Source organism: Martes martes, assembly GCF_963455335.1.
Source record: "Martes martes genome assembly, chromosome: 4".
NCBI classification, from domain to species: domain Eukaryota; kingdom Metazoa; phylum Chordata; class Mammalia; order Carnivora; family Mustelidae; genus Martes; species Martes martes.
In genome coordinates, this window is record NC_137891.1 from 186716064 (window position 1) to 186743087 (window position 27024).

At 46.6% G+C, this 27024-nt stretch overlaps 1 protein-coding gene across 4 annotated transcripts in view; it reads right to left on the bottom strand.

Annotated features, from left to right (window-relative positions):
- The window catches only part of CAMTA1 (calmodulin binding transcription activator 1), an 814502-nt gene that overhangs the window by 719883 nt on the left and 67595 nt on the right, over positions 1 to 27024 (bottom strand). The window contains exon 4 of one of the 4 annotated variants that reach the window (XM_080800234.1): positions 14591 to 15542. The exons of 2 other annotated variants lie outside the window; for them this stretch is intronic. In XM_080800234.1, coding sequence (XP_080656360.1) covers positions 15534 to 15542 — 9 coding nt within the window. In that variant the 3' untranslated portion in view covers positions 14591 to 15533. Of the gene's footprint in view, positions 1 to 14590; positions 15543 to 27024 lie in introns of those variants that run through there. One more of the 4 variants, XR_013966637.1, reaches the window with a different exon arrangement.

Here is a 27024-nt window from a genome sequence, read left to right on the forward strand (position 1 = left end):
GAGCACGATACAGTGTATACGCATCGGAAACAAAAACTTCCGTCTGACTCACTTTATCGTGATACTCGCTTCCTTGCAGTGGTCTAGAACCAGAACTGCAAGGTCTCTGAGGTGCGCCTGTATTCCAGACACAGGACTCCTGTCTCTCCTACACCTACGTCTTCGGCTTCTTCATCAGGAAGCATGGATACCAGAACAGAGAGTAAATTTGTAATTTAATATCCTAAAGCCGTGATTTGCTCCGGCATCTCAAAAACACCCCGCACCACTCATTTCAATCACAACAAAATTTTTATATTTACCCCCAAGTTTCACTGTTTTATCATTTTAAAAAGTTATATATAAAAGGCAAATTAGAAGCAAACATTCAGAAAGGAGGCCATGCCAGTGGAGCCATTTACGCACTCGACGGCATTTATCCACACAGAGCCAGGCCCTGCCCCACACACCGAGGCCAGGAACAGCACGGAGGCCCTACCCTTGTGGGACTTCAATCCTGCAGGACACAGACGTTAACAACACATAACTGTATCTCCGCTCTGGAGATGACCGCTCTTAGGAAAAGAGAAGCCTGCGAAGGGGACCGAGAGTGGCATCTGGGCATGAGGATGATCACCGGGACCTCTGTGACCAGGTGGCATGTGGGCAGAGACCTGCTCTCCCACAGCCAGGCAGGACTGCAGATCTCGCACATTTAACAGCTGTGGGGAAAGCAAGAGTGGGGCACTTCCGTCTTCTCCATTTCCAGTAATGTTCGGTTCAAATTAATTTGGGGTTTTAAGTACAACACTTCACTAACGGAATAATCTTAGAGCCAGATATGGGGCTACAGGATGGCAAGATCCCCCTACGAGTTCTGCCAGCTCGGAGTCCCATGTGCCAGCGCTCACGGCTCCAGCTCTGCGGGGCCCTCTTCTTGCTGTGCCCATGAACAAGTGTGTGGTGAGAGCCTGAAATAAATAAGTGTAAAATGGGTCAAGACCATCGCTTCTATTTCTGTTTTTAACTGAAGAAAATGTGCCCCATTTCCAGAGGCAGAGGGAGAAGGAGACATCCGAATAAAGACAAACTACAGTGCGTATTAAACACACACATATGTCTGTGTATGGGTATGTACACGTATAAATGGACCACACATTGTTCACATATATATCCCCACAACCGACTCGCTTCCCTACAGTAACTCGGCCTTTTTACAATCATTACAGCGTAACTTTTATTGGTTGTATCTTTAAGAGGTCGCATGAGTTTTTTAAAGGATCGAATTAAAAATTAAAGGTTCAAAGATGATCAAGGTTCAGATTCAATTAACACTAATTTTAGAAGAATTTTTTTTACTGACTCTGCATATTCAGTAAACTACTTAAGTTTTTGTTTTCTTTTTTTCTACCACGGCATCCCCAAGGAGTCATTATGTACAATCAGCTCTCTAATTCAGATTAGCGTGCCTAAGTACATATTGATGCAACAGAACACAAGGCTTCGAGAGGCTCCCCTGCTGGACACCACGGGGGAAGCCTGGGCCTGAGAAGGCGGACGGCTCAGACTGAAGCCCCAGCACCAACACTCGGTCCTTCTAGCAGCTTCACAGGTCAGAGGGATGTGGCACTTGAAAGAAGCACCGAATGAGGAGGAGGACGACCCTTTCCTTAATTACGAAAGATCCTACGAAGCTACAGGCGACCTCCACAGTGGCCCTTAAGCCACCAGACGCACGCCGGTGTGGAAGGACGCGCAGAAGGTCTGTTTTTTCCAATTGGTCTCACTCACCTCCCCTTGCTTAGGTGCTACCAGAGAGGAAGGAAGAGCCGTTTTAAAGGGAGTGATTTCAGGTAAAACACCGAACACCATGTTAATGAATCTTTGAGGGGAAAGTTGGGAGCTGGTTACAGGGGGAGGATGTATGACGCTAATTTGTTTTTCTACTATGGGAATGATTTCCACCCAAGCCTCAAACTGACGCAACAGAAGCACAACTAGTGAATTCCCGCAGAACCAGGAGCTTGTGAAAGAACCATCGTATTCAAGCATGTGTCCAATGCAGAGAGGAAGCTCAGTCTCACAAGCCTCCAGGAGGTTGCCAAAAAGGACACATCACAGAGAGAAATGTGGGCTCCTCACAAGGGAAGTCCTCACATGTATGATCTACTCCCCTAGTTGTTACTCAATTAAATAATTAGTTAAGACACCAGAACAACAAACTGAAGATTTCAAGGCGATCAATGGTAAATTACATTTTTTTAATATAAAACGTGACTGTCTCTGTGGAATCAGACAGCAGCTTCTGACTGCTTCTCTGCATACTTGCTTTCTGCCACCCAAATTTTAAGACCTCTATAAACAAAAACAGTATTCATTCTCTTCCCCCAAAACAATTAAAAGTTTACTTTTTCAGCTTGAAGGTGCATTACCCCACCATCCCCTCCCCTTTCGTCCTCCCACACTCATTCACTCACAGCCATGCACAGATGCTGGGCTAGCCTCTAGGGAAAGAGCAATCAGTGAGGTCTAGCACCTGCCCCGAGGCGCTCACAGTTTAGGGGATTAAAAACACCAATAAAGAGACGACTTAAAATATGCTCTGGCATGGGTCATCAGAGGAACACAGAAAGCAGCGTCCATTAAAAGTGAGCCAGCAGGACAGGCTGTGCGGAAAGGGCACATGGAGAAGTGACATCCGGGCTGGCCTCCAGAAAGAGCCTGTCTGCCAGCACAAAACCGGGAAGGGGCAAGAGCAGAGGAGGAGGCCGGGGTTGGGGAGCAGGTAGGGCAGGGTGTCCCTGTTCATGAACACCTCCACCGACATCTGCAAACCGGGGGGGGGGGTGCGTTTTCAGCTAACGAATGTTTATTAATAAAGGCAAGTCCAGATGCCAACACAGAGAAGCATCCAGAGAGCTGGCTTGCACGCAGGGTCTAGGACAAGGGAGGGCACGGAAGGGCACGCCCACTACGGAACAAGCGGCTGCCTTGGTTAGGGTTACGCCGGCCAGGGTGGATCAAGTTTCAGTGTCAGCAGTAAATTTCTGAGGGAATAAAGTACCAGTTTAAATGTTATGCTTTGGACTTTTTTGAGGCAAGAATTATTCCGAGAACATGCTAGTGACCCAGATCTAAATAAAAAACAATGAACAAATGTCAAAGCACTCACTTCCCTAGTCTCCTAGACACACTGACCTTCACTTTCAAAGAAACTAGAATGGTGTGTGGACCGAATTAAGTAATCATGCTAACAGTGCTTTTAAAAAGCTAATGCTTTGGTTCTCTTACAGAACATGTGTTATCATTTACAAGTAGCATCATGAACTAGCTCCTCTTTTGTTGGAATAAATTCCAGTCCATTCGTCATAAAGATTTATGTGTGAAGGAATGACTTTGTAAGCAACCACCCTTTCGTGGAGAGAAAAACCTCAAAACGAACTACAATAAAGCCATCAATGTTCTTTCAATTCTTGCTTAATTTCCAGTTCTTAGTATTCACCTACTTCCCTACTAGATGGAAACGTTTTAATTAGAATAAAGAGAACTTAAGAAAACTTATGTAATGAGTAAGCTTTCCTTGTCGCTAACTTGTGTTTACAGGGTTTTCTTTCACACGAGTACACCGCTGCCAGAGGATGTCGTATTTGCAGAGGGTGCACAGTCAGGGACCACGGGGACTCAGTGACACCCTCATGGAATTACTAAAGTCTGGACCTTAACAAGACAAACAAATAGACCCCACATTCTTGTAACATTAATTCACACGAAATGAAGCAATGGCTCCTCAAAACAGAGGTCAGCCAAGAACACAAGGTTCACAAGTACAGGGCTCAAAACAGACTTTTCCTAAATATCGGGACTGGTAGGACTTTTGAGTTCGTTTTTTTGTTTGTTTGTTTGTTTTTTGTTCTTTGTTTTTGGTTAATCTTAATAGAACAGGAAACAAACTAAAGAGAAGTTAAAATAATTCAAACTTGATAAAGGTACGGAACGGGAGTCCCCATGACTCTTTTCCCCAGGGGCTCATTACTGGTGTGGAAAAGAGCAAGAACATGCAAGCGGCCGAGGTGTTCTGTTCACCCTCTCAGAACAGCTCAATCTTCCTGGCCTACAAAGCTAAACAACAGCTGCTGACCTCGCCATCAATTATTATTAATCTTTAAATAAAGGCACCTTGCGGATCAAAGCCAACTATAGAAATTTACCTATGTAAGTTCCTATACACGTGCACGGAACTGAGCGAGCACGCAAGTGCACCGTGTAACTGCGACTCCGGCCACTGCAAAGGGCTGACCACGCCTGCCCTCCCCAAAGCATCGGAAGAGGACGGGCAGGCTCCGTGTGCTGCGGCTTCTACCACATGGGCCCGCCTCAAAGCTACCAAATGCTGGCTTCTGCAGGGATCCCAGCACACTTAGGATGAAGTGTGACTAACATTGGAGGCACCGGAGGATTATGCCAAAATAAAAACAGAAATCTAAAGATATGACATAATAAAGATAAGAATCTAAAGGATATTTTTTTTCCTGGATGGGGGGGTGGCTGTAATGAGCTGTCCACATGGAGTTAACATTTTCATCGGTGAGTCAATGAAAAGCCTTCTGGATGAAAATAAAATCCCAAGTAAAAAGCTGCCATTTTTGGAAGAATTTGTCAAAATTATGGCCTTGTGTTCTGATTCTTCAATGTGATTCAGAAATCTTGTCCCAAACCTATCATCCCAAGGAGGTACCACCTGGATTTTTAATGAGGCGAAAGCAATGCCTCAGAACCTGACAGATGCTTTGAGAAGCAGGACAGCATCAGGGTCAGGAAATGCTCCTTGGCAGGCAGGAGGTTAGAGCAATGGCCACTGAGGCAAGGTTCCTACCAACAGCCACAGCATCGCCCTTCTGCCTCCCCAACCCTGTTACTCTCATCAGGAGTCATAACCTTCCTTAACACTCGCCTGTTCTCCAGTAACTCTGAACCATCCTTCCACGAGCATTCCCAACCTGTCCAAGATGGCAGCCATGAGCCACATGTGGATAACGAGCACTTGAAATTGTATCTGGTCTGAATGAAAATGTAGTGAAAGTATAAAACCCATATCGGATTTCAAAGACTTAGTAAAAAATAAATGTAAAATATTGCAATTTTTACACTGATTGCACATTCACATATTTTAGACATATTGAGCTAATACATCATTAAATTAATTTCATTTGCTTGTTTTTACATTTTCATGTTAAACATGGCTTCTAAAACATTCAAAATGACACATGCGGCTCACATTATATTTCTATTGGACAGCACTGCCCTAGGCCTTGATGTTAACCACAACTGCACTCTTTCAATATCAAATTCAAACATCCCTCTCTTTGACTATCCCTATTCTAACCACTCTTTTTCTTTTCTTTTTTTTTTTTTTTTCTAAGAGAAAAGGGGGGTGGTCAGAGGGAGAAAGGAGAGAGAATCTCAAGCAGGCTCCATGCCTAGAGTGGAGCCCAACCCTAAGACCATGATCTGAGCTAAAATCAAAAGTCAAGAGTTGGACGCTTTACCACCTGAGCCACCCAGGTGCTCCCCCCTCGACTCTAACCATTCCTGATCCTGTTCCTTGAATCCCCCTGACGCCATGGCCTCTCCCTCATGCTTCCCTTTTGCTACCTGTCTGGCTTAGAGTATGCAGTCCTTCCTCACACCAGGGCCTGGCTCCCTTGCCCCTTCCCTCACCAGTACTCCCCCGGCAAAATCCCAATCCCAGGTTAAACCCTACTCTGCCCCCTCAGAGCCCGTATCTGGGCAGCAGAAAGAACTCTTTGAAAGCACCAGCTCTGCTTCCTGTCCCATTTCCGCTTGAACCAGCTGGGACGGGGCTTTGGTCTTCACCACCTCGCTCATCCAGCTCCTACCGAAGCTGCCACTGACCTCCCTGCTGCCGATCCACGGTCAATTCTCAGTCTGCATCTTACTTGACCTTGAGCAGCATGTGAACAGAGGACCACTCTCTCTGGTCTGAAACACTTTCTTCCAGAAGACCTTGCTCTCCTGGCTCTCCTTCTCTGGTTATTCCTTCCCGTTCTCCTTTCCTCCTTCTCCTTCCCCTTAATACCCCAGTGCTCCGTGTTTGAACGCCTCTCCCTATCCCCACCCCCTTCGGGATTCCATGCAGCCCAGAGCAAGTAAGAACCTTCTATATGCTGAGAAGTCTGGCTCGAGCCTAGGCCTCTCCTCTAGATTACAACTCACATGCGTGGCTGCCTAGTCAACACCTCCACTTGGCATGTCAGAGTTAACACGTCCAAAACACAACTCGTGCTTTCTCCTCACCCTTTCTCCCAACCTGCGGCTCCCACGGGCTTCCCATCTCGGCAAAGAGAAGCTGCATTCTCCCAGCTGCTCAGAGCAAAAACATTGGCATCCACCCCAACCCCTCATATTTGCACACAACCTGTCAGCTCCTCCTCTGAACCACATCCGGCGTCTGACCGCTCCTCACCGCCCCGGTCCAGGCCACCGGCAGCCCTCGCGACTGGTCTCCTCACTTCCAACCCTACAGCGCTAAACCGGGGCTCAGCAAACTTTTCTTAAAGGGCCAGAGAGTGAATGTTTTAGGCCCCGTGGGCCAGATGGTCCCTGTGGCAACCACTCCCCTCGGCTGCTGCACCTCAAACGCAGACCCAGACGATACGCAAACGAATGAGCGCGGCTCGATTCCAGTAAAACTGGAACTTAAATGGACACTGACATTCGAGTTACGTATGATTTTCAGGTACCACAAATTATTATTATGCACCTTAGTTTTCTCAACCATTTAGAAATGTAAAGGCGTCTTAGCTCGCGGGCTGCACGGAACAGGCGGCCGGCTGGACCCGGCCTTCGAGTGACGGGCTGCCGAGCCCTGCCCTCGACCGGCCTCCGCGCCGCACTCGGGGTGCTCCCTTCATCGGCTGCCGCGCTGCTCAGCCACCTCGGACGGCTTCTCTCCTCACTCAGGAAAATCAGAAGACGCCACCGTGGCCCGTCAGGCCCCGTGGGACACGGCCGCTGGCCACCTCCTCCCACTCTTCTCACCACACACGGCCTCCCCGCTGCTCTCCCCGCTGCTCTCCCGCTTCTGCCAAACCCACGTGCCACCGGGGCGCCTGCGCTGCGTCCTCCCTCTGCTTGGGACACGCTCACGCCAGCTACTGCCCGGACCGCTGCGTCACCGCCGTCAAATCCCCTCAGCAGACACGTGCTCACGTCACACTGTCACACAGCACGCACTGCACACCCCCCGCCGACAGCCGGGGACCCTCCCGACGGCCACGCCGCTTCGGGGCTCCCCATCACACCTACGGCACCGACACCGTCGGAAGAGCCGATGAGGCCGCTGTTTAAAAGGGGAAAATGATGGGCGCCTGGGTGGCTCAGTGGGTTAAGCCGCTGCCTTCGGCGCAGGTCAGGATCTCAGGGTCCTGGGATCGAGTCCCGCATCGGGCTTTCTGCTCGGCAGGGAGCCTGCTTCCCTCTCTCTTTCTCTCTGCCTGCCTCTCTGTCTACTTGTGATCTCTCTCTGTCAAATAAATAAATAAAATCTTTAAAAGGGGAAAATGACGCGGTGTGAAGAGCAGGGAGCCCGGAGGCCGGTCACCGGGGCCGAGGACCAGCCGCACCGTGTCCTGCTGCGTGACACCAAGAGTCACTCCTCCCTCTCAGTACTGCGCTTTCCGCTGCCTGGTCTTGGTCGGTGGCGGGACCCCTCTCCCCGCCAGCCAGAAAATAAGCTTTCTGAGGGGAATGGCCTTCTTTGTTTACTGCTTCGTTCCCCGTAACCAGGACAGCACCCGCTACTGGGCATTCAGTCAGCACCGAACCAGCGAGAAAGTGCTCGAACTGAAGTCCTGTGAGGGGAGACAACGCTCCGCCGCCCGCTCCAGCCGCACCAGGTATCAGGGAGAGCGAAACTCTCCTCAAACCCACCACAGAATCAGAGATTTTAAAAACCTCCTATTCCGGGGGGCTTGTCTGCTGAAGTTCCCTTCCCCGTGTGGAGAAGCAACACTCTACTACCCCGAAGGGAGACGCTCCTGCCGCGCACCGAGCCGCAACACCCGGCCTCCCGAGAAAGCTCCCACAGCCGCCGCCGTGCTACAATGCGCAAGAGTTCCCTGCTCGGGTCTCTGACCAGGTGAGAGAAGAAACAGACTTCAGGGGCGCCTGGGTGGCTCAGTGGATTAAAGCCTCTGCCTTCGGCTCAGGTCATGATCCCAGGATCCTGGGATCGAGCCCCGCATCGGGCTCTGCTCAGCAGGGAGCCTGCTTCCTCCTCTCTCTCTGCCTGCCTCTCTGCCTACTTGTGATCTGTCAAATAAATAAATAAAAATCTTTAAAAAAAAATTTAAAAAAAAAAGAAAGAAACTGACTTCAGCGCCAGTCACGTTCCAATTTTGCACATAAAATGGCAACTCACTAGCCAGGAGCACTTCTCCGCCGGTGTGACAACATCTCCCGGCCACCAACACTGAAGACCACTTGATTCAAAGCAGCTTACACTGCACTGGCTTCTTCTGAGAACAAACAGCATCTCCCCAGATCACTGACGTCTTCCCCCAGCATCACGACGATGAAACCTCTCCCTCCCCGTCACACACACACGTCGCTCACAGCGCATCACGGGTTCGTGGTTTTGGCAATTCTGCTAGGATGACAGAGTCCGGACTCACAGATGGCGTGAGGACGAGTTAAAGTACTTGTGGGTTCTACCACTTCGTGACACAGTCTGTAACGTGGAGACACCTGTATACGCCCCGATGTGGCACAGGCGAGAGCCCTACTTCCTCTAAAAGAAACAGGGAGGGACGCCTGGTGGGCTCAGTCAGTTAATCATCTGCCTTCGGCTCAGGTCATGATCTCAGGGTCCTGGGATCGAGCCCCGCATCGGGCTCCCTGCTCAGCGGGGGGCTTCCCCCTCTGCCTGCCGCTCCCCCTGCTTCTGCTCTGACAAAGTAAATAAATAAAATCTTTTCAAAAAAAGAAAGAAACAAACAAACAAACAAACAGGGATAAGGTTCCCTACTATCAACAAAATAGAAACTACTCTCCCAACCTCTAAACTATGGTGTTTCACCGTGAAATAGAAGACGAGCATCTTCAACACTGGTTCTACCAAGCAGAAAACAACTGGGTGAGACGTAGGTGTTCAAAACACACCTACATCAACGGGCATCTACCTGAGCTGCGGAACCGGCAGTGCCATCGTGCCAGGAAATCCAGAGCGTGCAGGCGTCAACGATTACGAGGAAAGGTGAGAAACTGGGGGCTGAGGAGTGGGTCCATCCGTCCCAAGAGGTGAAGGTGAACCAGCGCAGACCTCCGGAAGCCTCTGCCCCGCACCGCTCAGGCCTCCTGCTAACAGTGGCACGACCTGAACAAGTTCATGGGGCTCCCTGGGCCGAGGCTGTTCTAAGTGGTAAGACCTGAGGCAAGTTTTTTTCTGTTATCCCCTGTGGTGGTTTTGTTTTTTAAATTCTGCACTTGGTCGGTCATTAAGGTCACCGTGACAGAAACAACATGGAGGATGGAGGACCTGCAAGAGCTAAGCAGGCACACGCCCTGTATCTCAATACTGCATTGCTCTACCGTGGCAAAAGCCGAAAAATCAGGCTGATGGCACTCTAATACTGTATTTAGCTGATGATCCTAAATAACACTTTGTCAGCTTTTGTGATCTAGCACAAAACCACATGCCTTGTGATATACCAGCTGGGCTGTGGTAATGCCCTTGACTGGAGGCTTAAAAGCTTTGGTTGGGACATAACTTTGATGTATCATATTTCCATTTCAAACTGCAGTGATTATCCCTGGATTTGGCATAACATAGACTACTACCAAAATTAGATTATGGCTAGTTAACAAGAGTTCCCCTCCCCTCCGGTGCTGTCCGCAAGTGATGCTAGTCTCCCCTTTGCTTGTTTGATCGAAAAGCCATGGCTGTTTGGTTTACAGGATGCAGGCAGAAGAACCATCTGCCTGGTCTGGTGTTTCTTTAATTAAAACTTTAATTACAGATATATCTCTGCACAGATACGTGCGGTCTTTCAGCTCCTGTTCTTAATTACCTGTGCTAATGAGAACGGAAAAAGCGAGTGTTTGCTGAGCGTCTACTATGTGTAAGCTCCTGTACCAGATGCTGGCACATGTGCGCGAGCAGCCCAAACCATGCCGAACGGCCCAGCCTGAGCACCAACCCTCCTGCCAGTCCTCCTGCCACTGGAACGAGGGAAGCGAAACAATCACTCGGGTCTCTCCTTGGAAAAATGAAGGGCGGAGAGGGGTAAAGTACTCGGAAGGACCAGCACAGCAGGGAGAGAAAGGACTGGATGATCGAACCCGAATAACCAAGTTCCGAGATAGGCCCGCATGCTCTCTGTCATCGTGCAGAGCATTCGCGAACCCGGGGGAAGATGTGTACGCAAAGTGCGAAGTCCCGTCTAAATCCTAGGATTTGGAAGCATGTCACAGAGTCCACGGTAACCGTGGCCACAGTCTCCCAGGGAAACAGAAGCACAAACAAGAACAAACAGGAGAGGTTCCCCAGGATCTCCTGACTCTGCAGCCACACACTGCCACCTCTCCCCCTCTAACTCCCTCTATGGCTAGAGCTGACTGCCGCTGAAGAATGGCAAACCCATTTTCCTGTCCCTGGAGCAGGTTTCCTGGTCTCCATGCTGCCTGAAGAAGGGCTAACACCTCCCTGGGCACAGCTCCTGCGGCGGCCCGGTGGGGGCCATGAGGAGGCCCTCGGTCACCCCCAAAGCACTCTGTCCCGCAGAAGCTGTTCACTGGTCGGGAGGGGGACCAATGCAGAAGAGCTGGCTGCTTCCCCACCATCTCTCAAGGCGGACAGTGAATGACACACATGCACTCGTGTCCCAGCCTCTGCTCTGCTCCCCTCGGTCAGTGTGACAGAGTGGGAGGCGCCCCGAGCAGCACATCTGGACCAGTGAAGCGCCCTGAGGACGGGCCTTCCCCTCTCAGGAGTAAAGGGAGGGGTCCAACCCAAATGGCCTCACAGTCCAGCTCTAAAAACTACATGGCAAACACAGCAAGAGCCTCATACCAGCGCCTCGAGAACAATCAAGTCCATCCTACTGCGCAACATTCCATCCTAGTCTGTCAACCGCCAATGAAAGCTGACAGTGTACAGGCTAATGAGGGGTGGTGCACACCCCTTTAAAAGATCGACATGAAGGAGCGCCTGCGTGGCTCAGTGGGTTAAAGCCTCTGCCTTCAGCTCAGGTCAAGATCCCAGGGTCCTGGGATCGAGGCCCGCATCGGGCTCTCTGCTCAGCAGGGAGCCTGCTTCCCTTCCTCTCTCTCTGCCTGCCTCTGATCGCTGTCTGTCAAATAAATAAATAAAATCTTAAAAAAAAAAAAACAAAAACTCAGTAAAGAGAAAAAAAAAAGATCGACATGAAAACAAACCAAGAAATGCTGATATGAACACCTACTTTGTGCTAGGCTAGGCCTCCTGGAGGACTTCAAGTGCTCTGGGGTCCAAAGGAAAGACACACCCAGAGGGATCTGGCCCATGGATGGAGACAAAGCTAGAGGAGAAAGGAGCTGAGAGCTAGAAGAAAGGACGGAGGGGGAAAAGCACAAACGATGGGAGAAAAAAAGAAGTGAGAGAGGAGGAAGGCAGAGCCCTCTAACTGTATTCAGTTCCAGAACCAACTTCAAACCTGGTCTGGGGGAGGGTCAGATGCCCACTCCCAGAGCACTATATTCTACGAAGGGGATGGCTGGGACTTTGACCACAGAAGGGGTGCTGACTACAGGTGGCTGAATTACTAAACTGGCCCATGCAGGCCCACTGAACTTACAGTGCAGCTAACTAGAGAATTACTAGCACTAGCCCATGTTCTAAAGGCACAGGTCTGTATGTGCACCAGTTATTTACATTTTTTTCTGCTTATGACATAAACCTCCTATATTTCGGAACCTACCAATTCTGCCAGAAAGGCCAGATCAGAGCCTGGGATGCCGTCAGGGCTCCGTATTTGAAAGCTGTACAGTGATCCTGGACGAGCGGCCAAGATGGAGGAAGCCGCTGCTATGGAGCCCTGCTAAGTGCCACATGGAGGAGGGAGCCTTTCTGGCAGTGGTGGTGGCAGGTCACAAAGTCAGCACTGCTAACAGCTATGGGGCAATAATGCACACAGTGGAGTCCCCTGCAACCAAACGGCTGATTTGTTTCCTATCAGGGGTCCAGCCACGTTTGCCAATAAAACAAGGAAGCCGGTGCCAGGAGAAGGACAGCACCTCAACTGAAGTCCCAGTTCCATTATTTCCTAGAATATGACCCTATGAGGGTTGATTTAACCACGTGATCACCAGTGTTCTCAGGTGCAAAATAAGGTGAACATGCCACTCACTTCACAGATAAACTGAGAGAATTAAAAATGTATAGAAAGCATCTAGATGAGCACGTGACCCCAACAGTGACTTCCTTTCACTTCTTCGACTTAGGAGGAAGCACTGAAGCCTCATACGAGTTTTCGGACTCCTTGGGAGCCAGATGAGCGGTGAAAGATGGGGTGTCTCTCCCACGGGTCTCTTTTGTTGTATCTCTACAGCCAAAAACCACTAACAGGGAAGGGTTAACTGCTCTTCCTCATCTAAGCTTTTCTTCCTACAGGGTTAGGAGCCCAGACTGACCTTTACACACCTGAAGTCGCACCCGCTTCAGAGGTGCCCAATCACCACCAGCACCCCAGCCCCTCTCCCCGTAAGCATGGCTCTCCCAGAGAATGTCGCAAGACAATGAAAAAGCTCCCTGAAGCTTCGTTTCCTGCGAGGTGTGTGCCCCCTCAGAATTCCATGTCACTGAAACCCCCCCTTGCCTGGGTCTCTTCCAGTGTGCAGGATCTGACGGGGACGCCACAGCCACTGCCACCCCTTGTGTCACCCTTGCTCTAACTTCTTTGCAGACATTCACCCCCAGAGACGCACCATGACCCCCTTGGGCAGGGGGCTATTTTTATCAGCTCCATCTTAAAGAGGAGGAAACTGAGGCACAGAGAGGTCAAACCACTTGCAAGGGGCCAAGGTGGGAGGTGGCACTGGGGTGGGCCCAGGAACCTGGCCCCAGAGCCCATGCTCCTGGCCATTCACCATAGACTTCACTACAACTGCCTCCCAGCATGACGGTCACAGCTGCCAACAGCGCAAAGGACGAAGTTTAAGTTCAAAGTTTAAGTTCAAGTTTAAGTTCAAAAGCACCTTCCTTCTGGGTTCCCAGGGTGTCCAGCATACAGGGTTTCATTTATCCTGCCAACAACCCTAAAAAGCAAGTAGGAGACAAAACAGCATCTACATTTCACATAGGATAAAACTGAAGTCGGATCCATGAAATGTTTTACAAACTCCTATATCGTTAAACTGCACAACTGATTTCCGTGTTTTTAATAACGTCGACGTGAAAGTCTTTCGAGGCCTTTCTATTCCAGTTGTTCAGTTTTGCAGAACTCCCTGAAAAGACACAAACGGCACATCCAGATACCCTGCTAGTCAAAAGCATGTTTTTCTGACTCCCAGACTAGAGTCTTCTCTGAATCATGCTTACAAACACTACATCCATGTGGCTTACAACTGACTCGAATCCCTAAATGCGAACCAAATAAGCAATGTTTCTCGAAAGTAAGTAATAAATATGTCCATACACTCGCTCTCTCAGAAAAATTAAGTTACCTTAAAATGCACTAAGCAGAAAACTGTAAAGAAAACCTAATTGACCTAATTGCAAAATAAAATACCACAATGAAAACATTTCTCTTGTGCCCCTATTTATGTCTCTTCAGCTCCTACTGAACTCGGGAATAAAGCAGCTATCTCTAGGAGCCATGGGAGCCTACAGGGAAGATGTCAAGAGGCCCTGATTCTGTCAACAGGGCACCGGTGACTCTCTGGGGACCAGCAGCCTGCTCCCCTCAGGGGCTTCGGCAAGAGGAGTAGAGCACACTCTGTGCAGTAAACCCGAGCTGTGCACTATTCCTTTGGGACAGGAAGGATAACACATCAGAGGAACAAATAATGGGTGGGATCTGGAAAACATTCCTACACAACTCCGAGAGCATTCTCATTTAAACAAAACAAAACAAAACAAAACCCTTAAGATGCAAGGCAACAAATAAGTTGCTCATAACTACTGGGACATTCATTCCGTGTACTTTCTGGCTTTGTAATCACAGGATTTGTATTTCTCAGCTCTTGGTATTCTGCGATTCTCGGAAAAGATAGCCAAGGTCAAAGGCAGTTTTCTAAGTATGTGAGTATAACAGACGAAAACAAGCTAGTAAGCCTGAAGAAGTGTTCATGAGAGTCCCAATCTCCAATGAGCAGCTCACTACAACTAATTTTAATTTGTGGTTCTAATGAATGACATAAACTTTTATAGGTATCAACAAAGCTCAGAGAGGACTTAAATCCATTTCAGTGCTCATTGAGCAGCTTCAGCTGTGTGCAATTAAAGCATCAGCATTAAATGTTAGAGAATAAAATAATGAGACACTTAAAAAATAATCTGTGCTTCAGCAGGCCATGCTAAGAAATTCCACAGGATTTTTTTTTTTTTTTTTTTTTTAAGGAACATGATTTCTTGGGAATATCCTGCCAGTTCAAAGAACTAACTCAAGTTTGATTTTTGTTTTTAGACTTTGGTTTGTTTTTGCTCTTGAATAAGAATTTTCTGAAAAGCAGAACACAATTAAAAATGTCTCAACAACAGTCACAAAATAGCACATGTCATAAAGCAATCAGGTATACAGACCACTGAGCTGAGTACCCAGGCTTCAGCAGAGACAAAAGCACATTTCTGACCACGTTAAAAATGTTGCTTGTTATTAACTTATGCCTCAAATAAAGAAATAAATATTAAAGGAGGCGAAAGGTACTTTCTGGGGAAAAGACGGCTTTCTTATCTTCTAGTCCATACATGGAATTAAGGGGCTCAACTCTCTGTCCCAATAATACTTGAGAATATAAAATGTAATCTGAGGTTGTACAACGTGGCAGCTAAAACTGCTAAGCTCAAGTTGCCACTATTTCTGAAAGAAAGAGGAGGTAATCTGCATGGGAAGGGGTGCGTGCTGACAGGGCGGGGGTGCGTGTGGAAAGGAGGTGGTGGTGGCTGGCTGCTGTGCGTGTGAGTTATGTGTGATCGGCAAGGTAATCTAGCTGTTGCAAAACATGAATAGAAAAGGAGATCTATTGTATAGGGAAATGCACTCACTAAACTTAAATTTTAAAAGGATGAAAACACAGATTACACTTTATTTTAAAAACTGAAATGAATTTTAATACAGAAAATGAAGACAGCATTTTGCAAATTTATCGCTCAAAGGGGTATCTCTATTTGAGGAAATCAGCGTGTTACACTTTGAGAGATGAAATGTTACAGCTTGTACACCAAAATTAAAAAATGAAATTAAATTAAAAAATGAAATGGTTACCAAGGTAATGCAGGTCAGGGGATCAAAGGTGAAGGGTCACACATTATTAAAAAGAAATCCAAAAGGACGGCTGCATCATGATCTCTGCAAAACAAAGGAGCTCTAGTAAGTAAAACTAATATCTCTGAGAATTTAAAATCAAGTTCTTGAAAAGAAGACTCCCCTGTAATTGAACACAAGTCATGACTGATTCCGTGTAGAGCCATTTTTATTTAGGCACAAAACCAAATTTCAATTACCTGTTACCAACAAAATTTCTGTAAAAATTTAACCACACAATCATATGAAACCCAAAATGTCTCCAATTATAAGTGACTGAGAAGTACTGACATTTCCACTGGACCCCACACCCTGTTTTCTGGAAATGACAGTGTTTGATAAGTTGCCAATATATCAGAAATCTAATTTGGTCACAGTGTGGTGAGTTTTTTCCCTCTCCTCAAGGAATGAGTTCCAAAATTGAGTTTTTGCAAATTTGTTTCATTTGAAGTAGCTGCATAAAATTTCCATTATTGGAACATTTAGTATAACAATGTTCTAGAAGACAGCAATAAAGTGATACACGATAAAATAAACTGTGTAACTCTATCTATTAAGATCTGTTCTCACATTCAACTCTCACTGCACAGAGGGGAGAAAAGACATTTTAAGCAAAATAACTTGCAGTTCTGCTGGAATTACACAGAATTAATAGAAGCTTGACAAGATGAGTCTCCAACAATGAAAAGCATCTGACAGGTCAGGCTTCAATTTCTTACTATTTACTCATCTTCCTCATTAACAAATTAGAAGAGTTTGCTTTTAAAAAGACAAGAAGAGCTAAGATTTTGTTTTGCAACACAAAGCTACCATCTAAGTCATGACAAACATACTTAACTTTGCAGCAACAGTGAGTGTATTAAGAGTTACAGCAAAGAATTTCCATACTCCTTTCGCTACCAAAGGAAGTGAACGCAATCAGGATGCAGTGATCTTTAGTCTGCTCTCTGAACCCAACCGGAGCAGGCCACATTCCCTGATTTCAGGCTCCGCGGTGCCCAGCACTTACTGGACCGCAGGCTCTAACCGCAGTGCAAATGAGGGCTCAAGGGTGGGTGGGTAATGGGGACATAACTGGCACCACAGGGAGCAAAACAGGACCTGATTTAAGCACCATCCTTCTTCCAGGCCCCTAGTTGCGCTCCATCCCACAGTATCCAACATCAGAGTTCACCTTGTTAAAATCAAATTCCAACAATACTTACATATTAAAATATAGAAAACTGCCCAACAGGATTTTATTAAAAGGAACAGCATATTCTTTCTGATGGCTCAGAGCAATCAATAAATAAACAAACTCTATAAACATCAGATTTCTGTTCCCCCGATTAGGTTTTGTTAAAAAATAACTTGCAGAGCTTCATGCACTAGATACAAGTGTGTTAGTGCCTTAAGGCCACGATTCTAAAAAACATGATTTCTTTTTTTCAGTTCCACAGCTACTGAAAAGTAAACTAGCATTTCATTTCTCTGGAATGCTCATCTCACGTAAAGTCTGTCACATATGTGTTTGTTGCTGGGAGGCATGCGAGCAATTGGGAGCACTAGGCAGGAATCGATAACCCATCCAAAAAGGCGTGTGTACTGCTCCAGCCAGTCTGCAGGCGGAGGCAAGAAGCCGGCGGTGTAACGGGAGTCAACTTGTTTTACTAAAAGATTTCCTATTAAAATGAGAAAAGGGTATCAACTCAGATCAAGTATCTACACTAACCCCTTCATTAACCAAAGCACATGTACTTATTAATTTCTTCTTAAAACAAGAGGATAGAGCCACTACAGAGGCTGCTTCTAAAGTCTTTTAAATCACTCCTAAAATTCACCAACCACCAAAACACGTTAGCCCAAATGCTGGACCAGTTTAGCCCCCGCCAAAGTTGTTCCAACGTGACAGCAGCCCAAGCAGTCAGGAACCGCTCCAACTACAACCAACCGGATTCCCACAGGTGACTCCATGGAAATGATGACAACCTAAGCTAAAAAACACACAAACAGAACTCTCCCCCAGTCCTGACAAACAAGTGCCGCTGAATAAATCTGTGCCAACAAAGAACGTTTTAGGTGACTCAAGAAAACCTGCGAATAATTTTGCTAATTGGGATGGAGGAAAGTAAAGGCCATCAGGAAGTAGGACGGCCCTCATCAAGGGTCCTGGAATATAATTTAATGCCTGAAAGCAGGGCTCAAGGACAGGGCACGTCTGGGGAGCACTTGAATTCAGCTTCAACAATCATGTGTTGTCGCCAGAGCCCCTCACTGAGATAGGAATTTGGAACATACATACGTTTTCCCAGAGAAACAGTCTGGCAATTGTCTACTTAACCTGAAATCTGTTGAAGCGACAGGTTGGCTCTGAATTCCAGAAGCTACGGGACCCGCACTGCTCCCCCCCGCCCCCACGGGACTGGCCCACGCTGAAACATGATGTATGCAACGGATTTTCCTAGCTCCCTTCCTGGGCCCCAGATGGAGTGGCTCAGGAACCAAATGACCATCTTCAGGTCTCCTCCAGGAGCCCCTCTCTTTTCTCCCGTGAAGGCCAAGCACTAGGTGACTACAAATGGACTGAATTTATACACGCCGGTGCATGCAAAGACTAAGGCGGCTTCTTCAACCCAAAACAATCCCTCGCTGGTAGAACTGGTATTTTTTACATCAAGGGGCACAGAAGGCTCACATACTGCAAGACGGTCCCCTTCCAAAGTGGTGACCAGTCACTGAATTAAACAAGAAATGAGCAAAAATCCTAACCCCCCAGAACTTCAGGGGCATAACTAACATGCATGCTATCCTCGATCTAAACTGCAGAACTATGTCGCCACAGCGTAGATTAACAACATCACAGAAACACGCAACCAAGCTTCACTGTCACGGGCCCATCGGGTCATCAGAGTTCCAATGAAGACCACTTTTCCCGGGAAATCCTCACTCATAGTAAGCTCTCAATGTCTGGATCACTTTTTAGAGGGACATGTTCTCCAACACACTCAATTTGTATTCTAGGTTCGTTTGTTTCTGTTTTTGTTTTTTGCCAAGGACCTGCCAGCATTTATAAGCACAGAGAATTGGTTCATTTCTCAACTAAACAGACACAGGACAAAGAACATCATTTCTAATGAGGTTAAATCACAACACAAATGCTGCCATGTTTACCTCAAGCATATAACTTACAAAACAAAATACATGGGAGAACCAAAAAGAAATGAAAAACAAACAGCTGAGAAAATGCAGAGTCAGAAAGCTCGGCGACAGCCGAAACAAACCTGACACTAGAACCCGATCTACCTCACTACTTCCTTACCAGAAGTCAGTAACTCGGCAACATGGCGCTCAGTGCAGACCAACCTCCACGACTGCACTCAGAGATGAAAAAGAGAAATGTCCAGACAAAAGTTTCTTACAGGGAGAGGCCAAAAAAAATTTGAAAGCATTTGGTCCTCCGTGCCCTTCCAACAGTCACCATCTCTACGATCTCTTCGACCTTTCTAGAAATGCATCTCTGCCAAGCTTCTCAGAGATCGTCTGTCGTACGAGATGTGTCTTTTTCTCAAAACTTTCCTCCCGTGACAGAGCAACCTACAGTTACAGTCATCACATCACTTCCACTAGTCCTCAGGAGGAAAACGAAAGCTAGAAAATGCAGGTTAAATGCCTCTCTGCCTATGACTTTATCCTCAACAATATCATTTTTTTGGCCTAACAGATTCCACAAAAGGACGACGAGAGTGGGAGGAAGGGACAGCAAAGAGCCCCCAAGAACCTTTCAGAGCGATGAACGCGTCCGTCGCGGCCGGGTGGAGCTGGCCGCGCGGGGCGTGCGCGTGCACTTACAACCACTCTAAGTGCTGTTTGTTAAACGCCAATTATACCTCAAAAAAGCCACTTTCAGAATGAGCGGGCACACAAGACAGAGACTCTGCGCTCCCCTGCACCCTGTGAGCCACGCGGCCAGGCTGCGGTCCCCAAGCAGAGAAAGCAGTGTCACGGGGGAGTGTGGGAGAGCCACTTTCGCTGAGCCGCTGAACCCCAACTCTGGAAGCCCATTCTCTAAGTCAAAAATCAAGGCACCCTGACCCTGACCATCCTCTGAGAATACAAAACCAGCTTTAGACAACATACTCCGAGCTTTACAAATGATAAGTAAATTCACCGAATATTCTCACATTTTTTTGGTCAGATTTGAAATTTCTATTATGTCAACTTGTCATAGCCAAGACCCATTCCTTTCTGGTACTGTCCCACCAGGGGAAAAGAATAATATAACATATGCCAAATTCCCCCAAATACAAATTGGTAAGAAATAAACAGAAGGAGAACAGATTCGTCCACTGTATATTTTGCTCGTACATTACCTGTTCCTAAGCTGACTAACCACCCATGCCCAGGCTAACTGCTCTGTGGCTTCCTGCACAACAGTCAGGATCATTAACACTCCTACCTTCCCCATCTCCTCTATTCACTGATTCTCAAACTTCAAGCTGAATAAGAAAGAACCCCCCTACTTAAAACGAGTCATTGCAAAAATTGTTTCCCAAGACCTGCCACTAGGAGATGACGATTTAGTACACCAAAAAAGGAACTGAGGCCTGCAGTTCTGGTAAAACCACCAGGTGAGTCTGACCATAGGAGCCTCAATTCTCACTGTAAGAAAAAGTGCCCAGGTGGGTCCAACCCCACCTTCCAGTCCCCCCACACACCCCCTGCCTCCCGCAGGCACAGAGTCACAGATGTCAGAGTGGCCAAAGTGTACAGTTAAGGAACAAATTCCAGCTGACAACAGCTTAAAGCAGTTCTTCCTCCCAAAACTATTAACATTTTTAAAATGCCAACTGATCCCAAAAAAGTCTTGAAAAATCCAAAATGAAGCTGCACTAGAAGGTTGGCGGCTTCACAAGACACAGGGAGTCCTTCCTGGGCTCTGAAATCAGGTCACGTGGTTCTGGCTTCCAGTAACAGTTCTACCACTTACTTACTTCCATGACCTTGGACAAATTCTTCAATTTTTTAACCGAGTCTCTCTCACTTCATTTATAACATGAAGATAACGTGAGCCCTACTTCATAGGGCTGCTGTGAGAATTTATGACAATAAGTAATATCAACTGCTTAGCATAGCGCTTAGAACCTAAAAAGCAATCAACATTAGCTGTGTGTGATTGCAATGATTATGATACTGATCATATATTCTTTTGCTTATCTCATTCTTTCCAAGACTTACAAGAGTGATAATGCTATTACCACGTTCGCAGATGGGCAAAGGTTAAGTTCAAGACACAAATCTTGGCAGAGCTGGAATTGAAACTACATCTATCCAGCTCTACCCTACTCCATGACTTAGCGCCCGAGGGAATGGAAGATGTCCCACAGGCTCCAAAAGTACCATCTGGGCTCTGTGCAGGGCTCTGTATACTGCAGCTCTCAAACACATTTGGAGGATGAGGCAATGAATGAATAGGTAGGTCCTTGAGGTGCATACACACTTCTCCATCCACTGCTACACCCATCACAGGACCTTACACAAAGCATTTACAAGGATACAGATAGGATCCAAAGCAGTGGAATGCCAGAATTAAATTCAAACACTTACTGACATATTTGCATGCTTAAAACAAGGAAGATAAACTGGTTTCCACTGTGCAGTTCTACCCATTACTCTAAATGAAAGATAAATTCATTTAGTCAAATATTGAGCACAAAACTCTGGGGCAGGCTCCACATGAGAGGTGCCCCGGGCACACAACGAAAGGCAGAAGGAGTGCAGGAGCCTGTGGAAACCTACACTGGGTAAGGCCCTCAGCTGAAGGGGGCCTGCAAGTTCTCCCTAAGGAAATACCACACAGCTGCGACCTGAAGGCCAGCAAGGTGGCTGGTGACCATCTCCTAGGCAGAAGAAGCGACATGTAAAAGGCAAAGTGGCAGGAAGCACCTGAGCGTGCAGAAGGGACTCGGGGAGAAGGAGGGGAGAGGGGCTTGTCCAGAGACTGGAGGGTGACAGACGTAAGATCCCACAGGCCCTGCACATCGCGCAGAGAAGTTGGGATGGTATCTTACGTACAACAGGAAACCAATCAAAGGATTGAGAAAAGGGGTACAGTAACACAAGCGCCTTTTTAAAAGACCACTCTGGCACCTGGGTGGAGACTGGTTGGGGGGGATCAAAGTGCATGTAGGACAGGAGCCAGGAGATCCCTCAGAGCAGTCTGGGCACAGGTAACTGTGGCTCAAACAGCAGTGGTGACTGTGAAGAGAGAGATTTGGACAGAAAGTACGTTTATTTGCAAACAGAACACGTAGGTTTGGATTCCGTGTGGAGTAAGAGAAGGAGGGGTCAAATGGCCTCTAAAGGGGGAAAAATAGTAAGTTTACAATGGAGAAACCAGATCAACACCACCTCAGTGGGTGATCAAGGTTAAGATGGTCAGCCAGCAGCCATGCTGACAGCAGCACCCTTGACAGGCTGTGAGGAGAATGGCAGCACACCTCTGGGGTCTTCTTTCCCAAAACCCATAACCCCAGCCTAGTGATGAGAAAAACAGCAGACAAACCCAACTGAAGGACATCATACAAAATAGCTGATCTGTCAAGGTCAACAAAAACAAGGTCAACAAAACAAGGAAAGTCAGAAACTGTCACGGTGCAGAGGAGCCTATGGAGATGCAATGACTAAATGTAATATGGCATCCTGGGTAGGGTCCTGGAACAGAAAAGGACTTCAGGGGTTTAAAACCAAGGTAATCTGAATAATGGGCAGAGTTTAGTTTATAGTAATGGGTGAGGACTGGTTGGTTGGGACCACCGTACCGAAGTAATGTCAATGGGAGAAAATGGGCAGGGGGTACACAGACGCTCTCTAAAATAATCTTGCAACTTTTCTGTAAACCTAAACCTGTTCTGATTATAGAGGTTTATTTTAGACAGACCCCCAGGCCTGACTTGAGCACCTGGGACAGGCCCTTTATTGAGACAGGAGAGACAGAAAGGAAGACAATCAGTTCTATTTCAGACACGAAGCAGAAGCCCGTCAGACCCTCCAGCAGAGGTACCTGCAGGCAGCTCTGGTGAGGAGCTCAGCCGAGTGCTGAGCTCACAAAACAAACCAGGGAGCCTGGACAGGCTGAGACTGTGGAATTGGGCTGGGGGCGGTGGGCATGGCGGGCGGTCACTGCAAGAAAGAATGGAAATCTAGAAGTAAAGGCCCTCAGATTCCCAGAAATACCCACATTTAACAGCCACACAGGAAAGACTAGTTTCAAGCCCTGAGGAAATTCCACCGTTAGCGGGTGGGTAAAGATCAAGAAGGAAGAACCAGCAGTGGGAAGAAAACCCAGGGACGTACACCAACCCAAACAGTACACCAACCCAAACAACGAAGGGAAAGGCATGGTCAACTTGCTTGACTGCATCTGAGAAACCAAACCAAGTCCTGAAACATGCTCCTTACATTAAACAACTTGAGGTCACTGGTGATCTAAGAAAGAAGTTTCTGCAGAATAATGGAAGCTAAATTCAGACTGGAGTATCTGAAGAAGAGGCAAAAATGGGGTGGGGGAGATACCTCTTCTAAGAAGTCTGCCTCTCAGGTTTATACACCCACGTTCACAGCAACAAGAGTCCCGACACCCAAAGGTGGAAGCAAGACCGGTGTCCCTCAAAGGACGGACAGGTAAAGTGTGTGTATATGTCACGGAACATCATTCAGCCTATAAAAAGGAAGACATTCTGATCCATGCTACAACACAGGTGAACCTTGAGAACATTGCACTAAGTGAAAAAAGCCAGTCACAAAAAGACAGATACTGCGTGATTCCACTTCTGTGAGAAACTTGGAGCAAATTCACAGAGACAGAAAGGGGAAGAGAGGCGGCCAGAACAGGCGGGGAGGAGAGAAAGGGAGTTAGTGTTTAAGGGGAAGAGAGTTTCAGTTCTGCAAGAGGAGAGAGTTCAGGAGGTGGATGGTGGTGACAGTCACACAGCAGCGTGAATGTACCTAATGCCAAAGAACTGTATACTTAAAAATGGCTAAGAGGGTAAATATTTATGTGATGTATATTTACCACAATTTTTTTTTTTTTTTAAAGAAGTCTGGCTCTCAGAATGTTAACTCCGTATGAAGCTATAATGACCTACAGTGAAAACTGCCTGGAGCTCAAGTACCTCTCCTAGGCCAGCACTTCCTGATGACACAAGGAACCCCATGTGCAGCTTACAGATGCTGAGCCCCTCATGCTCTGCCAGGAGCCTGAGACACCCAGACCCCTATCCAGTGGGCTCAGACCTCAAGAGAACCCACCCACTAACCCAGCACACCCCAAAATACTTCTACTTTTGATGTATGCTAAGACAGGAGGAAAGGTCGAACACAACAGCTAGAGAAATGAAGGCTAGAGGGGTGCCTGGGTGGTCAGTTGGTTGGGCGGCTGCCTTCAGCTTGGATCATGATTCCAGGATCCTGGGATCGACCTCGGCATTGGGCTCCCTGCTCAGCGGAGATCCTCCTTCCCTCTCTCCCTCTGCCTGCCGGTCTGCTTACTTGTGCTCTCTCTCTACCTCTCTGTCAAATAAATAAATAAAATCTTAAAAAAAAAAAAAAGAAAGAAAGCTAGAGATTATTTCAATTCTATTTTCAGTGGCAAGAAAAGTTGCTTTAATTCATTTTCTTCAACAACCCACAACATTTGCTGCCAGAAGGAAAAACCTCAGTTTACAGAAACTGGTGTCTGATCATTCAGAGAAGCCAATGAAGTCACACTCTCTTTTTTTGGAAGAAAAAGACTAGAAAAGGAGCAATAATTTTCAAAATAATTTTCAAAATACCTTAGACTGATAAAAATTAAATGTGTGTGTAAGGAAAGAGCACACAATGTGGGACTGACAAAGACACACGAAATAGATCAATGAAGAGAGGGCATCAAGATAAAGAACCACGTGTTTGTGAAAATTTAGCACAAGGTAATCAGGCAACATTTCCAATCAGTACAAAAGGATCAATGATTCAATAATCAGCATGTACTGGGAGGGGGATGAAATTAAGAGTTCTACGTCACTCTTCCATTTATAAAAGTGTTTCTCTGTATTAAACATCTCAGATAAAAATACGTAACAGATAAGAAAATCTAGGGAGAGTAATGAGTAAGTGGGGTGGGGAGACTGTCCCAGGCATGCTATGTGGGCCAGAAAGATTCAAAGTCTGAGGGCATGACTCACAGGACTGCCACAGGACATATAACGAGTTAAGAAAACTGAGAATGAAATACAGGTGACTAGACAGGAAAAATTATACCCACACTTGTTTATAGAAAAACACACAGAAATCAGAAAGGAAAAGATGAAGAATGTACTTTAAAAGCGAGGGGGCGGGTAGAAGAATGATCAGACAAGTCAGAAAAGTAACACAACCGGCCAAAACATACCAAATTTTAGGAATATGCAAAGAAATGCAAATTAACAGAGACATGATTTTTCATCTGAGAGAAGATTTTAAAAACCTAGTGTTGGTTAGGGTTTGGGGAAATGGACACTCTCGGCTAGTGAGAAAAGACACTGGCACAACCTTTCTGGAGGGCACATGACAAACATTTCCACTCTTAGATGAGCAACTAACCGCACAGTAGGCCTCTCTCCTACAGAAATAACTGGAGAAGTGTGCAAAAATACGGGAACAAGAATGTTAAGTACATCACTAAATTACACGAGCAAAATGCTGAAACAACCCACAAAGGGCTGGTTTAAAATTTTTACAAAACATCCCTGCTCTGCAGTTATGCATCCACACCCATGCATCTGTGCGGGAAATAACCGGGCAGGGGGAGGGGGATGATCAGGCAAGAGGCACGCATGATTCCTCAGGGCAGGTGTATACTCACACATACAAACACACACAGAGCCTTAGACACATGTAAACGTGCATATATACATACTCTCACACACACACACTACACGTACATACGTGATTTACATATGCATTTTTAAAGTCCAGGGAAGGATATAAATCAAACTGTTGACAATGGTTATCTCCTAGGGTGTATAATTTTAAGAAAAAGTTTCCATTTTTAATCTCTATGTGCCTTTGTTGTTAGCATGCTTCCAATGACCATTATTTTTGTAATAAAATACATGTGTGCACACCTTTTTCAATATTTTATCTCGAGAGCCAGAAAGTGCGTGCAAGCAGTGGGGGGGGGGGATCTTAAGCAGGCTCCATGCTGAGTGCAGAGCCGGCAGGGCTCCACCTCACAGCCCTGTGATCATGACCTGAGTCAAAATCCAGAGTCGGACACCAAATCGACTGAGCCACCCGGGCGCCCCTGTCTGTCTACTTTTATAACAGAAATATAATAAAGTGATTTCTACGGGAAGGGGAGACTACCTATGGCAAAAAGGATGCAGGCAATTTAGTGTGCTCCCCGTTGCTCATTCAGAGACGCAGTCCTTCGAACAGAAGCCTGCTTCCGGTTATGGCTGGACAAACTCTTCTCAACAGAAGAGTGCCCTATACTTCTCAGTCAGAAGCTCTATCTTCTTGCGCTATGACATTATATATGACACTGGAACCCTCAAGCAGAAAGCAGAAGACTCGACAAATAAAGGGCAATCTTCATGCGCACCTAAATTGGAGGGAGTTACGGTCTGTCAATAGGATTTCAAGCAAACAAAAAGATCGTCATGAGGCTGACCTCAGCAAAGGCTACCCGAGAACTCACCAAGGGTCTGTCCAATTGACAGACCAGAATGACTGCAGAAAGCGCAGCTTTAAACTCAGTGTACAACCACTGCTACCCCGCTGAACTCCAGCTAACCTGGCTGAAGTGGCATAAAACCACCGCCCCACGTGTACACACACACCCTGCCAGCACCACAACCTTATGGCAGTATAATGCAGCAAGACAGGTGGTAAAAAAATTTCGATACATAAATCAATATATAACACCAATTTGATTTTAAAATTACTGAAAGTAGTCACCTTTCAATTGGGTAATATCCCAGGGGATAAGCAGATCTGTAAATTATTACTAATACAACTGAGAAAACATACAGTGGAAAAAACTAATGCCATGAAACAACATTAACTCCAAGAATTCAAAATGTAATTGAATAGTTAAATCCTTTAAAAGCAAATATAATTTACAGTAGTCCCCCCTTATCTGGGAGGAATATGGTCCAAGACCCCCAGTGGCTGCCTGAAAACACAGCTGGTACTGAACCCTATATAGAGAATATTTTTTCCTCTATATACAAACGTACCATAAGGCTAAATTTATAAATTAAGAGATTAACAATAATTTAATAATAGAACAATTGTAACGATATACTGTAATAAAAGTTATGTGAATGTAGCCTTTCTCTCAAAATATCTCATTGTCCTGTACTCGACTTTCTCCCTGTGATGACATGAGAGGATAAAAGGCCTCCCTGAGGACGCAGAGTGACGTGGATGGCACAGGCACTGTGACAGAGCGTCTGGCTACAACTGACCTTCTGGCAGCATGTCAGGAGGAGGAGTGTCGGCGGCTGACCATGTTTAAGTGCTACCA